Source organism: Jaculus jaculus, chromosome 12 (genome assembly GCF_020740685.1).
Source record: "Jaculus jaculus isolate mJacJac1 chromosome 12, mJacJac1.mat.Y.cur, whole genome shotgun sequence".
Lineage (NCBI taxonomy): Eukaryota > Metazoa > Chordata > Mammalia > Rodentia > Dipodidae > Jaculus > Jaculus jaculus.
This window is the reverse complement of record NC_059113.1, coordinates 103,333,303-103,348,380: the sequence shown is the minus strand read 5'-3', so window position 1 is coordinate 103,348,380 and position 15,078 is coordinate 103,333,303. Positions and strand designations below refer to the sequence as shown.

The 15,078-nt window shown below is 39.3% G+C and overlaps 1 protein-coding gene across 1 annotated transcript in view; it reads left to right on the top strand.

The window, feature by feature from the left end:
• The window catches only part of Pdgfc (platelet derived growth factor C), a 170,459-nt gene extending 162,663 nt beyond the window's left edge, over positions 1-7,796 (top strand). The window contains exons 5-6 of the mRNA XM_004655887.2: positions 2,106-2,323; positions 6,276-7,796. Of these exons, the coding sequence (XP_004655944.2) occupies positions 2,106-2,323; positions 6,276-6,392 (335 nt within the window). The 3' untranslated portion in view covers positions 6,393-7,796. The remainder of the gene's footprint in view (positions 1-2,105; positions 2,324-6,275) is intronic.
• Positions 7,797-15,078: the final 7,282 nt, after the last annotated feature.

The following is a 15,078-nucleotide window of genomic DNA, read 5'->3' as shown; positions in this document are numbered from 1 at the left end:
CAAAGATGATATGGAATTTAAATTCCTTAATTTTGTTATGCCAGTGTTGCCTGCAGTAGTGGTTTTCAGGCTCTTTTCTTCTATTTTTTGCACTATTTTAGAGTATTTCTTCACATGTTGCTATTTCAGAAGAAAAAAGAAAATAAGTTATTTTCTAAGTCAAGCTTAACTAGTACTTTAAAAGAGGCTTTTGACTCGTGTGTCAAACATGATAAATGAGTGGAAGCTAACTTGAAAGTATGTTTAAATTTTCACAATGTAGCAGGTATAACTTAGTTCACTTGGGAAATGTGCTCTGGCCTTTTATTGTAGTTAAGTAAACATTTTGAGGAGAACATATGCAGTCTTTTTTTTTTCCTCTAGTTTTAAGAAATAGTATGTTTAAAAATCTTTGTGGTAGGTGAGGGTCTTTGGAAAGCTGAGAACTTTGTTCACATTCTGAAGATTTAAGTCTTAGGTGGACATTGCAGGTTGTATCAACATCTTTTGTGTTCATGCATATTTTTAAGCTTTTCTCCCTGCTAGTTCAGATATGACCTTCTAGAGCAAAGATCCACATTAAACTATGCATAGCTTTAAAAATGAAATAGGAATGTATGCATGCACTGATCATTGTCCCTTTATGGAGTCATTTTGAGATGAAAAAAGACAAATCTTTAAACACTCAAATAAAACTATGATTTCTGTTGAACTAACAACATGCTCTTAGCTGAATAAATTGCTAAAGTGGTCCTACTGATTTCCATGGCTTTGAGATACTCACACATTTGGCCCAGCTTTCTGACCAACTACCCATTGTATCATGTTCATTATTAATGATAGTTCTTAGAGATATGAAGACTACTTCCCTTGGACAATTCATAAATTTTGATCACATATAATTATGATCAAGCTAAGGAAACAAGTATTTTATTCTTAGCTACCTTCACATTTTCAAATTATTAACAGTAATCAGAGCTGATTTTCAAAATTGAAGTCTCGTGATGAGTATTGTTGCCTAAAGCCATCCTTACCTCACAATGATCTTTTTCTTCAAGTTCATATTTTTTTCAACAGTGTTTAACCAGATTCATCAGCCTCAGGGAACAGGTGGATCTGAGACATTACAATAGCAAATAGTATTAAAAGCCCCTTTTTTGAATATTTCTAAAAGAAAAGATTAGAAGTATATACCCTAGTAATTGCTGTGTATGCTTTATGTACAAATTCACAAAACACATAACATTTTATTTTGACATAATTTTCCTGAGACAGTATCCTTGTAATTTAAAACAATGGCTCTTTGAGGATTTTGCTATCCACATCTGATGAAAGGATGTTTTGTCTAGTCTTTACAAGTAGGTATTCTTTCTAAAAATAAAGGGCAACACAGTTAACCAACTTACTAAAAGAAAAGAGACAATGGTTATAAATCAGACTTTTCTTCTATCCTTCAACAGAGGAACAATAGAACTCTGAAGGAATCTAATTAGTCTAAATTTCAAAGACCATCAATTCTAACACATTGGAAGCTGAGCTTTCCAAAAACATCTGATCTTACATTTCTAAAATGTATCATTTCTTTGACTCCTTGCCCATTCAGATGTTTTCAAAAAACATTTTCTTCATTCTTGTTTTTTGTTATATGATTTGTAGGTCCTTTACAATCATAGAAGTTCTATTGACAGGCTATACTAATTGTGTAAGCCTGTAATCCTTTCAAAAATCACATTTTAAAAAATCAAAGCATTCATAAACATACATTCTATTTTCCCCTCCAGTGCTTTCCTTGTCTGTGTTTTGACTAAGGTTAAAAGGTGTAGCTCTTTTTTCCCTGCATAAAGTTTCCTATTTATAGCTTTCAACTGTTTCATTGCCCTGTTTTTGATAATGCACAATGAGATTTCTTTATATTACTCCCTAAGTCAGACCAAGGCTATTTTTACTATGAAATAGCAAGTCCCATTTGTGAGCAGTACAGCCATACAACGCAGTTAAAAGGGGAAGGAATATTGTTAAGGCTATTGCTCAAGGGAAATCTAGATTTCTTTATGAATGGAGCTTACTGCAATAGATTCAGACTCAGTACATGAACATTTTTTTTCTTTTCTTTTATATGAATGCAGTGGTGGATCTTAACCTTCTCAAAGAGGAGGTAAGACGCTACAGCTGTACACCTCGCAACTTCTCGGTGTCCGTAAGGGAAGAGCTGAAGAGAACAGACACCATTTTCTGGCCAGGCTGTCTCTTGGTTAAGCGCTGTGGTGGGAACTGTGCCTGTTGTCTCCACAATTGCAATGAATGTCAGTGTGTTCCCAGCAAAGTGACGAAAAAGTATCATGAGGTAGGTATACCATTTTTATCTGGATATTTTCTTTCTTACAGAAAAAAGAATGAATCTGAAATGAATTTATGTTTAGGCGGAGCAAGTCAACAGTCAGCAAAATAAAATAAGATAAATGCAGGGCTTACAAATATTTTAAGAGATTAAAACATGAACTAAGAATTTCATTTTAAAACAGAGATATTAAAAATTTATTATAAAGCTTATTGTTAGTGACATGCCATGGATGGTCAAAAAATTTTTTGCTCTTTGTAGCACCAAGTGTAGAACCCAGGACCTTATGGATGAGTGTTCTACCACCAAGCTAGAGCATCAGCCTCAATCAATGAAGTTGTAAATTCTTACATAAAGAAGACAAGCTATTTCTCTGAGGAAAGAATGAGTGGAGTTTTTTCAGATTTAATGTTTTTTCAAAATATAAAGGGAAAATATTTTAAGATAAGCTTGGGGATAAATTACTATCTAATTTAGAGAAAGGAGATTTTTGATACTTATTTTTATATTTTTTATAAGTCCGTACCAGAAATACAATGATGCAAATGTTTATAATACTCCTGTTGCCACAAATGACAAATCCAATGTCTTATGAGTTATTTGCTCTTTAAATGCTTTATTCTTTGGAATTAAGAGAAATATAATATGAAAAATTATCAGCCCTTACTTTATTGAACCTTGCTTGTGTATGCAAAGTCTTCATTACTGGCACCAGGCAGTATGGCATGCATCCATGGTCCCTACTGTTTGGAAGCTGAGCAGGAGAATCACTGGAACCCAGGAGTTCAATGCCAACTGACAGCAACACAGTAAAACATGTACTCAAACAAATGTAAAATAATTTTTCTTTGTGCTAGAATATCCTCCACTGTATTCCAACTTCTCCAGCTCAATGGTGTAAGCATACTGCAAGAAATGATACTTTCCATTTATGTGAAACTTAATTTTTACGACTTTTTTTTGCATTATGTTATACCAAATCTGTCCTTCATACTTGACTTTTACATAGCTTCATGTGGTGGTTTGAATAAGGTGTCCCCCATAAACCCACATGTTCAAAATGCTTGGTCCCTGCTGATGGCAATTTGGGAGGAGGAGAGTTGTGTTGCTGGGGGTGGTTTTAGAGGTGGTATAGCTAGTTCCTTCATACCAGAACTGGGCTCACTCTCCTGCTGCAGTTTTATACTTGATGTTGCCAAGGAGTAGATATCCAGGCTCCAGTGATTCCGTGTTTTCCCTTGCCATCATGAAGCTTGCTTCACACCAAGCTGGACAAACTATGCCACTGAGTTAACTTCAAGTTTTGTAAACAGTTGCTTTGCTGATGTCACAATCAACATTAAGATGAAACCTCCCTTTAATATAACCTGGGATCAGCTGACAAGTTTTCCAGTCTAGTTTTTAAAAGTTAAAACCTTCAAGTGGAGTTAAAAAGTTATTACAGGCTGGAGAGATGGCTCAGCTGCTAAGGTGCTTGTGTGCAAAGATAATGACCTGGGTTTGATTCCCCAATACCCATGTAAATCAGCTGCACAAAGTGGCACATGCATCTGGAGTTCCTTTGTAATAGTTGTAGGCTCTGGCATGTTCATACACACACTCTCCCCCACACCCATCTCAGCTTACAAATAATATATTTTTTTTAAAAGTACAATTCTAATACTAAATCCTTTTGTGAGCTTGAATTTCTTATCCACTTCTTTCAAATCAGTAGAGCATTCTGAGATGACCCTATTCTTTGTAAATCTATACAAGCAGCAGAGAGAAAGATGCCTCTTAGCCAAGCATGCTGGTAGAGGCAAAGGCATGTTTGGGGCTGACTGTACAGCCTGTGGATGCTAGTTTCTGCATCTTTACCTGTCACTCTGCACATCTCCTTGCAGATGGAGAAATACAGACAAGTTAGAGCTGGGAAATGGAGACAATGGCAATGCTGATACTGTACTGTGTCTTACTAAACCTCATTCCAGAAAATAAAATAAAATAAAAGCTTTCAGCAGGAGCACTATAAGGAATACTATGAATGCCATATTTAGTTAAGTTTTATGCCACCCTAGTTTGCCCAAAACATCAAATCTAATACAAAGTATGATCCACTTGTCAACGCAGTTAAGCTTCAAGTGAAGGAATCTAATATTACCAATTTATGTTTCAGAACTGTGAAAGCTATTAGACAGAGAAACCTACTGTACATGTTATTATATGATGGCAAGTTATTATAGGATTTTGAAATTTATCTTTTCAGGAAGAAAGTAGCTAAGTCAATGGAATGTATGATTAACAGTATTGAGCCTTTAAAAAGTTAGCGTCCATTGTTCTAACTTTGCCTAAGAGCTAATAAGAACTATGTCTCTCAGGCCTGATTAAATCTGTTCACACATGTACAATAGGGAAATAGCTGCAGATTATGTCATAGGATGCTCTGAGTTAAAGTAAGTAAACATTATTATTGTGCCTGGAATCCAGGAAGTATTCAAAAAATGTTCGCTAATTAACATCTGAAAGAACCACATCTTCCACGTGGGCTGTGTGTACTTCTCCAGTTCTTTAAGTCTTCAACAAAACAGTCATATGACTTGACTTAATCGAAGCTTACAAGAATGGAAGCTTACAAGAATGGTGGCTTTCCCAGGGAGCTCTGAGAAGTTACGCGTGTCGCTTGTGGAGTTTCAAGAACCTGGACAATTTCATATCTTTACATATGCTGTAGTAGTCTTGCCCACAACCAAAACACTTTTCTTGAAATGCATAATATAATATCTGTTGTCAGAAACACATTATCCATCATCTCAGGTAATTTTTAAAAAATCCTTTATTTTTATTTATTTGAAGGAGAGAAAGAGAGAGAGAGAGAGAGAGAGAGAGAGAGATAGAAATAGCCAGGTAGCAAGAGAGAGAATGGGCACTCTAGGGCCTCTAGCCACTGCAAATGAACTTCAGATGCATGTGTCACCTTTTGCATCTGGCTTACATGGGTGCTGGAGAGTCGAACTTGGGTCCTCTGGCTTTGCAGGCAAGCACCTTAACCACTAAGACATTGCTGCAGCCCTATTTCAGATCATTTTTAATAGAATACATAGATAAATCCTTCTGCCATAATGTTAGAAAGTGATTTGTTTATTTTGGGTAACTAATTTTTTTTTTTTAACTTTAAAATCTCAACAATCCAAATTGCAGGAAAGGGCTGTGCGAGGGGCATTTTTGTTAGTACCAGGCCGACTCAGGACTCGCCAGTAGGCTAAAGCTGCAGAAACTAGGTATGACGAGCCTGATGTCAATGAAGTACATCTAATCCATCCCATCAAGTTTATAGAGTACCTGAAGGGTAGCCAAGAAAGTTCATGTGTGGTGTAATTGAGCGAACTCAGCTGTAGAGCCATCAGGTTCCTCTCCCCGCTCTTCCCGTGCTCCAGGGGACTGCATCACATGTAAATATTTGCTCCATGTGGGAATAACTGTATGAGTGGAACCTCACAAACAGAAGAGCAAATTGTGCACTTGTCCTCCAAAATATTTGAGGGGAAAATCTCTCTAGCATAATCAAGTATGGAAAATAATGCAGACCGCAGGCAAATTTTTCAGTCTAAGGACTAGACTTCATTTGGCCAGGGTTTGTTAAAGATTGTTGGCATTAAAATGTCCTTTTAAAAAAGGAAGAAAGAAAGGAAGGAAGGAAGGAAGGAAGGAAGGAAGGAAGGAAGGAAGGAAGGAAGGAAGGAAGGAAGGAAGGAAGGAAGGGAAAAGAAAAGAGAAGAAAAGAGAAGAAAAGAGAAGAAAAGAAATGATGGTGCTGTCTGATTTGAGGTTGGGATGGAAGAATGTTTATACAACTTCACTAGGAAATAGTAAAATCTGAACGTCTTTGTCAGACCCCCAGTTCTTTTTTGAAGAGTTACAAGTGCGTAAAATCCAACATAAATGTTGATTTCCAAAGGTAACTTTTGTTATCCCCCTGCAGGTCCTTCAGTTGAGACCAAAGACTGGAGTCCGGGGATTGCACAAGTCTCTGACCGACGTGGCCCTGGAACACCACGAGGAGTGTGACTGTGTGTGCCGGGGGAACTCGGGAGGGTAGCGCACCCCCCCCCCTGTGTCTGCCCCCACCCCCAGGAGCTGTGATGGGCGGCCGCGGGTTGCATTAGAGACCTTCTGCATTATCTCCATCCAAAATCTCAGTTAATTTTGCTCAAGGACCTTCCATCTGCAGCGTGCTCTGAAAGAAGAGACACTGCACAAAGAGAGGAGGAATGCATCAGGACTTCTCAGAGGGGACACCCAAGGACAGGACAGGTCTGCAAACATGGACAAAAGCAAAACGTTTGTAGATCGTTAGGCAGCCCCACAGTGCGCATGTTCCTGTTCTGCTAATGGGATTTTCTATTTCCTTTGTGTCAATATGACTTAGGTGACGTCAGAACAAGAAAAAAAAAAAACAGAAAAGTAAGCACATGATGGTGAACATTACAGAAAAAATTTGGGATTTTCGCCTCTTATATTTGCATATGTAAATCAGAATGTGCCGTGTGCTACAAACCTGGCTTTTAAGAGAACTATGTCGCTATGATTGATACTGGTGCGGTGCTGATAAAAGAGACTGGATTTTCCATGCTCATTAAAATGCCTGTCTTTTACAAAGAGAGAACTACTTCTGGGTTTGGAGAAGGCAAACCTGAAAAGAGAGAGAGAGAGGCCTTGTCTTCCCTTACCTCTGAGGTGGTTGATGTTTTATTGTGTACATTTTTATATTCTCCTTTTGACTTTATAACTTGGCTTTTCTAATCTTGTTAAATATATCTATTTTTACCAAAGGTATTTAATATACTTTTTTATGACAACCTAGATCAACTATTTTTAGCTTGGTAAATTTCTTTTCTAAGCAGAATTGTTATAGCCAGAGAGGCAAAGATGTTATTAAATATTGTTGCTCTGACAAAAGACATGTATTTCCTTCTTGTATGGTGAAAATTTTTTGCATAGAGGAATATGCATTTTAAATGTGGGAGGTGGGAAAGGAATAGGATTGGTTTTAAGTCATGAAGACTTTTTGAAAGTAATTTAATTATCAACAATTCCACTTGTCATTCAGATCAAGTCATTCCTAACCTAACCCTCTTTGTAGGGAGTATGAGCCTAGTTCACTAGAATGAAAATTGCCTTAATGAAAGAGACGTGCAGGCTTCATGACGGCGAGCTGTGTCAAGCTGTGCTGTTTGGACACATCCTATTTATTGAGATGCTGGGAGTTTATAAACATTAAGCCCTGCTCCATACGCTTGTATAATACATGGATATTTTATGTACAGAAGTACAACCTTTAACTAATTCACTCTTTGTACTCTTTGGCAAGTAAAAAAAAAATCAGTATAATATTTTGCTTGTAAAATGCTTAATATCGTGCCTAGGTTATGTGGTAACTATTTGAATTAAAATGTATTGGATCATCAAATAAAAGAATATGGCTATTTGGGGGAGAAACTAATTGTGTGTGTGCTTGTGCATGCAAAATAGAACTGTTAGGATCTGAGGAAATGGAAGTGAACAAGTCCTGTGTTCCCATGATGCACAGTGGGCAAAAAATGTGTGTCAATTTGACATAGCAGAAAAGCAAGCATTGCTGTTGACAGCCACACCCATCTGCCTCTTCTGTCTCGTGGTGTTGTAAAATGGTTTTCTCTGTGGTTTTAACAATAATCAATTAAGTCGTAGCTCACTTGAAAGTTATATGTGGTCTCTTGAAGTGGTTCGTGAGCGATTATATGGTGATATAAAACTGGGGGTGAGGGATCCCTTTCACTTTCTCCTCCTGTTTTCTTTTCTAGTGGTAACTACTAACTTGGGTATTCATTGATTTGGTACGTAGGTAACAATATGTAACCCAATAGCCCTCGAGTCTTAGCGTCGGTTTCTTGGGTCTGATATCCTCAGCACTGGTCCTAGGCCCTTCAGCTTACCTGAGACTTCTTGTGGCCAAACCCATACTCTCTGCATAACACATTCAGACAATACCAACTTACTATGCTGCCTTGCCCTTCCCCCTGCATGAGAAAAAAGTACAAAAAAAAAATGTGTCTATCTCATTTCCCTAACCTTTTGCACATTTATCATAGCCTGATAAAGGCCCTGTTGTAACTTAACCGAATTTCAGGTGTCTAGCAGCAATCCCATTCCTCGGCATCACTTTATGTTGCAGTCAGGTTCACGTTGCTGGTAGAAATCACCCAACAAGAACAGCCTGTGGTACAAAAAAAAAAAAAAAAAAAAGCTTTATTTTGGCTTACAGGCTTGAGGAGGAAGCTCCATGATTGTAGGGAAAATGATGGCATGGGCAAAGGGTGGACATTATCCCCTGGCCAACATAAGATGGACCGCAGCAACAGGAGAGTGTGCCAAACACTGGCATGGGGAAACTGGTTATAATACCCATAAGCCCGTCCCCAACCATACAGTCTCCAGGAAGCGTGAATTCCCAAATTTCCATCAGCTGGGAACCTAGCATTCAGAACAGCTAAGTTTATGGGGGACACCTGAATCAAACCACCACACAGGGCTATTTAGCTTAGTAACCACAAGGTATTATAGTCATCCCCCCAATTACTGTGTTTAACGTGCTATTTCTAAGAGTGTGCCTCACATTTTGTAATAATTATTTTGTTTCCTTATCAAATATTGGTAGTTTAAATAAGCTAGGAAGGTAGAAATTCACGTACTGTTGCCAGTGAGTGAGGCACTGAAGATATATATCTGCTTACAATCAATTATTTGGGAATTACTTTTACCATGAATTTACAAAAAATAAGTGAAACAAATTAGCTCCTGGCACATATAACCCCCTTTTCTCCCAAGTCCATGAAATATTGACTGTGTTGACCTCATATTCTTTCCTATGGCTATAAGTCATAACGTGGTTTCTGTGTAGAGGACCATTTTACCTAGTAATGTTTATTAAAAGCACAGAGCAAGAATGAACTTCTATGAGGCAGGTATTCCTATCTACAGTTTTCATTTCTCCATCTCATTTATGTCATACCCTTCTCCTTTAACAGTCCCTATGTACACTTTAAAAATATACAGAGGGTGAGTAATGAGCCTTGCACTGGGAAAAATCATGCTGTCATGATGTGGTTTCATTTCAATGTGTTCACTTTCTCCATGTATTGACTAAGGTCTGTGGTTTTGTTTAAGAAAAATCAGGAAATGAGTTTATAATTTCCTACAATTTCCTTATCTACAAAAGTGCAATGTTAACATTCCACCCCTTCTAACGTTATATAGTCTATTATAATGATGCATTGAAAGTGCAGATAGACTACTGCATGCCATACTTCACATGGTAAGGAAGAAAACTCAAGCTATAGTGGATGTGGTTGGCACAGGCTTCTAGAACAGGGTGCTGTAGCCAGTGTGGCTGAGGAAAGGAAATGGATTCTCGGTGATGGAAACCGGAGGTCTCTGGTGTGCATGCAACACGGGAAGGGCTTGGTGAGGGCCTACCATGGCTGTCTGACTCCCTTCTGCCGTGTGTCCTCAAAAAGACGGAGTGAACTCTATGAAGTCTTTGTAAAGTGCACAATACCATGCATGAGTACTCTACCCTCCTCACCTAATTATCTCCCTGTGGTCCCACCTCCTGGTACCATGGCAGTGATGGTTAGGATTTCAGCGTGGCATCAGGGGAGGCATGTTCAGAGCATTGGCATCAGTTGTCTTGCATCTTCTGTGTCTCTATGCTCCCCCTCTGGGTTCAGTCATCATGTCTCCTTGCTTGTCCTCTCAGTGACTTACATTTGTGCCACATGCCCGCTGCGGCAGCTGCTGCTTTGCTGTGGCCCCTCCTCACGGCCCCGCAGCCCTGCCCTCCCGGTCTTGCTGCCTTAGGCATCACTGTTTTCTCTCTCTCCTCCCTACCACTAACGGCACAAGTCTTTCAAACCTGATTATGCAACGCAGGTAGAAAATTCCCAATGGAGCTCCGCAAGATTACGTTTTAATCTTTGCATGGCACACCAAATCCTGCATAATCACCCTGTTTACCACTTGCTGTTCATTTTACACCATCCAGCCTCACACAGCTCTAGTGAATATTTGTGGTTTTTCTGCAAGTGCCAAAACTCTCTCACATTTTGTCCTGGTGTGTGCTGTGGGCGCCTTTGCAGCACTGCTCCTGCACATACCTGTCTCTCGGACTTCCTGCCCAGCCTCCTGTCAGAGGCCCGTCTTCCCTGAAACTACGTGTACTTCCTGCTACTTTTCCACACTCCCGGGAATAGTTCAGCTATAAATATTGCCATTTTGTTATTTTAATGATCCTGTCTTGATTTCTCATTAAGCTACTTTCATGTATTTTATTATTATCTCACTCTTGCTTCTTCCCCCCCCCCCTTCAAGGTATACCTAGGAATCAAGTCAAATTGAGTGTTAGTTAACCCCTTGTGTTGAAGAATAAGTGAAGTCAATATTCACGTGAATAAATGATTTTCAAATGTAGTACTGAAAACTACATAAAAGCTCCAGAGCTCCCAAATGTTTCTGAACTTCAGCTGTAAGACAAAGGCATTAGCAGAAAGAAGTGGGCTGCATTTGTGCTTCTAGAAAGTCCAGTTGATTTTGCTGCTGCACCTGCTGAAATAATCAGAGCAGGTGGCCTTTTGTGTGTTTCCTCCTTAGTAATGCTATGAGGCTGCATCTTTGATAGGCTTCTTGTTTTTCCTACCAACCCTACCATATCCTACTTCATTTAGAGTTAAGATTTATGCATTCTTTTATGAATTATTCATATGTCAGACATTTACAAATGATAAATCGTTCGTGAATGTAAAAGAGTCCTTAAACTGTGCACAGGGAAACATACCAGTGAAGGATGATTTGCAATTTGTAATTTGCCTTTTAGTTGCATTTGCATCATCAACCCTATATCACATACTTTTCCCCAAAAATACAATATCCCCTGGATGTCTATGCTATGCATAGTGTATTATTTTTTCGTAAGACTCTCCCTTTATGTCATTTACCTATTTCACTTACATCCTCTGCAATTACTTACTTGCTAATTAATTTCTTTGGGGTACTTCTTCAGGAGGCATTTGCATAGTCTTCCATACCAGATCCAATTTATTTTGTAAGTATTAAATTACAACAACAAATCTTTCCCAGTAAAAAATAATTATGAAATTCAAATGTGAATCCTTCTTTAAAATGTAGGTTTTAGGATTAAATTTTATCATCATTTTGAAAGTTGCATATCCAATCCAATTTGGCTTATTTGCAGAAATTGATAACCTAATCTTAATTTTGCTTAGAAATGTGAGAAAGCTCAAATGGCTAAGAAATCTAGAGGAAATAAGTAGAAAGGGCACAAACTCAAGATTCCAGATTTCAGAATTTACTACAAAGCCACAGAAATGAAATACAGTGGTGTCGTGTAGTAGATTCCTCTGAATTAGAATATTCTCTACTGAAGAGAGGAGACTTGGTGGCTTCAGACAATTAAGCCATGGCAGATCTAAAACTTAAAAAAAGGTCACACAGCCATTCCCCAAGGTCATGTTAATTAGAAACTGAAACATTCCTTCTTGTGGGGAGGGGACAGGAAGGAAGTTCTAGAGATTCAGGAAGCCAACCACTCTGGGAAAAGGCTGCAAGGCCCCACCCTAAGGATGTTTTAAGGGGAACCAGCTAAGTAGGGAGAGACTCTCCAGTGAGCTCTCTTCAAGTGGCACAGGGCACTGCAGATTCTCCCACCGCCCAGCAGTGCCTGCAGGCTGGGCAGTGAGAGGTCGCTTAGGTTGAGGTGAGCTCTCTGGGGATGCAGCTCTTGGTGAGTTGAAACAGCAACGGGGAGGTTGTCCTCCAGGATGTCCTGAGACTTCCCTTGGCGCAGCTGCTTCTGAGTAGCCCATTACTCCTTTCAGTATCCTCACGCTGCTCTGTAAGTTACCCCAGTAAACTTGCTGGTTCACCAAAACTGGTTAAGGTTGACTTGTCCTTTGGTGTACAAGTAAACCCAGGGAAAAGGCTTCCCTGGATGAGTGGAGTGGCTAACAGTATTAGGCGCACCGAAGGGGCACAACTGAGAATCAGCAGTGAAGCCTTGTGCTTGTCAATAGATTGTTGACTAGAACGCCAGGAAAGTTCCATGGTGAGAGAGCACCATTAAATAATGCAGGGACAATGGATACCATGCAGAAACAGATGAGGGTTCTACCATTCTGTACCACACACATACACACACACAAATCCAAAACAAAACAACAACAACAACAACAAAAAAAATCGAAGACCTAAATGTTCAGAGGAAAACTGTGAAGCACTTAGGAAAGCATACAAGAAAATTTTCATGACCTACAGTTGATCTCAGAAATAATATAAAAAGCACAATAGGCAAAAATAAAAATAAAGAGGAAGTCCCCCCAAATTAAAAGCTTTTGTACTTCCTAGGGAGATAGGACACAGTAAAAGAAGAGATTTCTAAGTCATAGAGTTATTTATCAGAGTGCATAAACAATTCTGACAGTTAATGATAAAAAAAAAACCAAAGATGAGAAAAGTTTAATATGCGTTGCACATGAAAATATACAAAGGACCAACAAACACATAAAAATATATCAATACTGTCAGTAATTAGGCAAATGTAAATGAAAATCACTCAGTCATACTTCCCAGTCACTAGCACGGGTAAAATTAAAACAAAACAGTGTTGTTAGGCTATCTAGACACTGGTGGGACCCTATTGTAAAACATTGTGACCACTTTGTAAAGCAATAGCTCTTCAGGTTAACATGGAATTAAACAGGACCCAATAATTCTCTTCCTAGAACAATATTCGAAAGAAGTGAACAAAACCTTTGCATTAATGAACTTAGCACATTTTCCAAAATGCAAAAGAAGTTTAAAATATTCAAATGTCCTTTAACTGATGAATGGACCGAGTGTGGTATGTCCATACAATGAACTAGCAATGGACCATACGGAGGTAATGAAGCACTGGTAAGTGGCATAGGGTGAATACGTTGTGAAAACCTGCTACCAGAAGCAAATAGTCACAAAACATGCCATACTATAAAACTCCATTGATCAGCAAATTCCTAAACACAGAATGCATGTTCGTGTTTGCAATAGTATGGGAAGGACATACATAAATGGAGCTGGCTACTAATGGAATAGGCTTTCTTTTTATTTATTTTTTTAATATTTATTTGCAAGCAGAGAGAGAGGAAAGAATGGGAATGCCAGGGGCTCTAGCCAGTACAAATGAACTCCAGATGCATGTACCACTTTGTGCATCTGGCTGTATGTGGGTACTGGGTCATCAAACCCAGGTCATTAGGCTTTGCGGGCAAGCACCTTAACCACTGAGCAATCTCCCCAGCCCCAGTTTTCCTTTTAGAGTAATGGAAATATTCTGAAATTAGAGAGTGGTGACGGCTGAATGTTGTGAACATAAAACAAGTGAATTATATATACTTCAGAGAGGTCATATTTTAGTATGTGAAACATGTCAATAGAACTTTAAAAAAACAGATACCTATGATAAGGCAGTTAAAATATAATGCACCGGGACTGGAGCGATGGCTTAGCGGTTCAGCGCTTGCCTGTGAAGCCTAAGGATCCCAGTTCGATGCTCGGTTCCCCAGGTCCCACGTTAGCCAGATGCACAAGGGGGCGCACGCGTCTGGAGTTCGTTTGCAGAGGCTGGAGGCCCTGGTGCACCCATTCTCTCTCTCTCCCTCTATCTGTCTTTCTCTCTGTGTCTGTTGCTCTCAAATAAATAAATTAATATATATATATATATAATGCATCTCCTTCCTCCTGCCTAAAAAGCCAAGAACAAAGAACAAACCTATTCCTCTGAAAGTGAATCTCCTGTTACACGTGGGTCTTGCCTGCTCTGTGCATGAGGTGAGCCCACTAGCAGGATGCAGACAGGGATGGATCCATGGATGTCATTTCTGCCTTGTCTGGTAATGCTCATCTGTGCCACCTCCACCGAAGCCAGAGCTGGCCTTGTATTGGCCTTGCTTCTCTCTTTGGTCTGCACTTCCATCCAACTTTAAACCCCATGAGGCTTTGACCCATCATGCAGGGTCCCTGTGACATGGCTGTAGGCTGCAGTCTTGACACACGGGTGGGCACGCTCCCTCTCCGTGCAGCCCTCAGCATGGGGACGGTATGCTCACCCCAGAAGCCACCTGGTGAGGTCTAAAGGGAATCCTCACCCTGAAATCGAGTTCTCATGGCCCACAGATGTGTAGGTGACAAGATAAGACTTCATGCTACAAGCTACTGAACTGCGTGGGAGTGTTTATTTGCAGTGTAATATAAAAGTAGTTGACCAATGGATATTTCATTGAAAAGGAGACTCATCTTACACGCTGTGTTTGAGCAAAACTGTAATGAAGATTCTTCCACTTGAGAGTGACAAAAAGCTGCAGTGGCCTAGAAAATCCCATATGTTAGGAAATGTTTTATCAATACAAGTGTAACATTTCTAAACAATCCTAATAAATTGTTAAACTATTATTAAAACAACAAAAAAAAAAATCTAGCCGGGCGTGGTGGCCCATGCCTTTAATCCCAGCACTCGGAAGGCAGAGGTAGGATGATTGCCATAAGTTCAAGGCCACCCTGAGACTCCATTGTAAATTCCAGGTCAGCCTGTGCTAGAGCGAGACCCTTCCTTGAAAAACAACAACAACAAAAAAAAAAAAAAAATCAAAATGCAGAAAATCATGTGCTAAGCGTGGACTCTTAATTCACTTAGTGAC